Source organism: Drosophila albomicans, unplaced genomic scaffold (assembly GCF_009650485.2).
Source record: "Drosophila albomicans strain 15112-1751.03 unplaced genomic scaffold, ASM965048v2 utg000330l_pilon, whole genome shotgun sequence".
NCBI classification, from domain to species: domain Eukaryota; kingdom Metazoa; phylum Arthropoda; class Insecta; order Diptera; family Drosophilidae; genus Drosophila; species Drosophila albomicans.
Genome location: NW_026263613.1, coordinates 3058 through 5456, shown reverse-complemented (window position 1 = coordinate 5456; position 2399 = coordinate 3058). Strand labels below are relative to the sequence as shown.

The following is a 2399-nucleotide window of genomic DNA, read 5'->3' as shown; positions in this document are numbered from 1 at the left end:
TATAGTCTCTGAGATCCAGTGTTTCATGTGGACAGACGGACAGACGGGCATGGCTAGATCGTCTCGGCTGTTGACGCTGATCAAGAATATACAAACTTTATAGGGTCGGAGATGCCTCCTTCTACCTGTTACGTTTCCTACCGGCACAAAGTTATAATATCCTTCTACCCTATGGGTAGCGGGTATAATGATTCCTGAAAATTGCGATCAGCTAAAAATTGCCGAAGTTATTAAAGAAATACTTTTGTATGGGCAAAAACGCATTAGTTACTATGGCTGAGAATGTGGTATACTGTGCCGTCTGTGAAATATTTAGATTAAGGTACTATATCGATGTGCAAAATATACAATTTGGCATATTTTAAATATTTTTACAGTATATTATGTTGGTATATTTTTTGCTTTTGTTCAAAATGAGTAGCGGGTATCTCACAGTCGAGCATACTCGACTGTAGTTTTCTTTATTTTTTTTATGTTCTTTGCATGATCAGCTTAAAAGTATGCAATATTCTGTTCTCATGTTTACATAAATTAAGAACGTAAACAGTACATTTTACTTATTTGCCTGCTGCAATTCTCAAGTGGTTTCTGTCGGCGTTTGACGACCCGGATGCCATCTGCATGGCGATTGAGTCGCTCATCACGGACGTTGGCGTATGCGTGAGTGTCACTGAAAGATTTGGCTGTCAAAGTTTATTACATTTTTTAAATAAAACATATTTCGTTGGGATTAAAAAATTGCTCATTTAATAGCCGGCAATTAAATGGAACTGCGTTCATAAAAGCTATTTAAATATATATTTTTGAAATTTAAGGTTAAAAGTGCCGTAATTAAAATCACTAAACTAATAATTGAAATATTTGCTAAAACTCACTTTTGATATGCAAAAGTGTGTTTTGTTTTTTTTTTTGTGGCTGCAGTTTTGGCTTTATGCCTGTATTTAATCTCTTTGAAGCACCCTCAACGGGTAAATTACGAGAGCTCTTCTTCTTCCAGCTTCCCTTAACAAATTTGATGGTGACATATGATTTTTAAATTCAATTTCAAAGAGGTGGGGAAAAAAAAAAAAGAGGAAATCATAAACATGAACTGAAAATTGCCTGAACATAATTACAATAGCAAATAGAGAGAGAAAGAGAGAGAGAGATAGATAGATAGAGAGAGAGAGAGAGAGATAATATTGTGTATTTAACAATATTTTTTCAGTCTCTAGCTCTTTATATAATAGATATGTAAGTACATACTATATAATAATAAATTTTACCAACGATCTGGTCGTCTACTTGCGTGCGCCCTTCTCGATAAGTAAGTTCGCGGTCGTGAAGTGGCCGGCACGACTAGCCTCCATAAGAGGCGTACGTTTGTCCGCCGTCATATGCTCCACATTAGCGCCATAAGATAGGAGCACACTAGCCGCAACGGTGTGTCCTTTCTTACACGAAATCATGAGCGCCGTTTCTCCATTTTCCATCTCTGCATCCACAGCCGCACCGTAACCCAATATCAATTCCACCATTCTCTGGTCCCCCTTGCCAGCTGCCATCATTAGATATGTGTTGCCATTTGAAATGGCCCCATTAATGTTGCCGCCGGCCTCAATGGGCAAAGTGGTAACGTCAAGGTGACTATTGGAAATTGCACATTCCAGCGGCGATGGCAGTGGAAAGGTGGAACTATTGATTTCCGCTCCGTATTCTAATAATAACTCCACTACTGCCACTTGGCCACCTTTTGAAGCCGCTGAAAGAGCGAAGTTCAAATCATCAGCGCCAGCTTCCAGTAGGATATACACCAATTCGGGATGACCCTTGTAACTAGCCACTGACAATGCACTCTCGTTGTGCTCATTGGAGCGGGTGTTGATGCTTGCTCCACGCTCGAGAAGCACCTATGAGAGAGACATTAAACATTAGATTAATCAGCAGATTAAAATGTGAGAGTAGTTTATACATTCTGTATACTGCCTATGACTCGATACTAACCTTGGCTACTTCCACATGCCCGCCACATGCGGCCTTCATCAGCGGTGTACGTCCAACCACATTGTGCTCATTCAAGCTAGCGCCGTGGCTTAGCAGTACATTTACCACATCAAGATAACCGCCCGAGTTACCACCACTGCTTCTTCCCCTACCTCTGTCTCGCCTCCGCCCAACAAACCGCCACGAGCGACCCATATGGGTCACTCGGTATGTTAACATTGTTGCAACATTGTTGACATCCGCTGGATATGCTGATCCACGTCTGGACTATTTTGCCGACTAAGCGAAATAGCCCAACGGCAGCGATCAAGCCAGCTGCCTTTCGAAATCCGCCGACAATGCAGATTTCGATTCCATTCCATATTCCATGTACCATAGAACCTAAGCATTTTTTATAATAAAGAATTATTCTCAAC

General features: G+C 40.8%; 1 protein-coding gene across 1 annotated transcript; it reads right to left on the bottom strand.

Moving 5' to 3' along the window:
* Window positions 1-1280: 1280 nt before the first annotated feature.
* On the bottom strand, window positions 1281-2178 carry LOC117577233 (ankyrin repeat and KH domain-containing protein 1-like). Its single transcript, XM_034262222.1, has 2 exons — window positions 1984-2178; window positions 1281-1889 (listed from the first exon to the last, which is right to left on the bottom strand). Exons 1-2 carry the CDS (start codon window positions 2176-2178, stop codon window positions 1281-1283), a joined length of 804 nt encoding a protein of 267 aa, XP_034118113.1.
* Window positions 2179-2399: the final 221 nt, after the last annotated feature.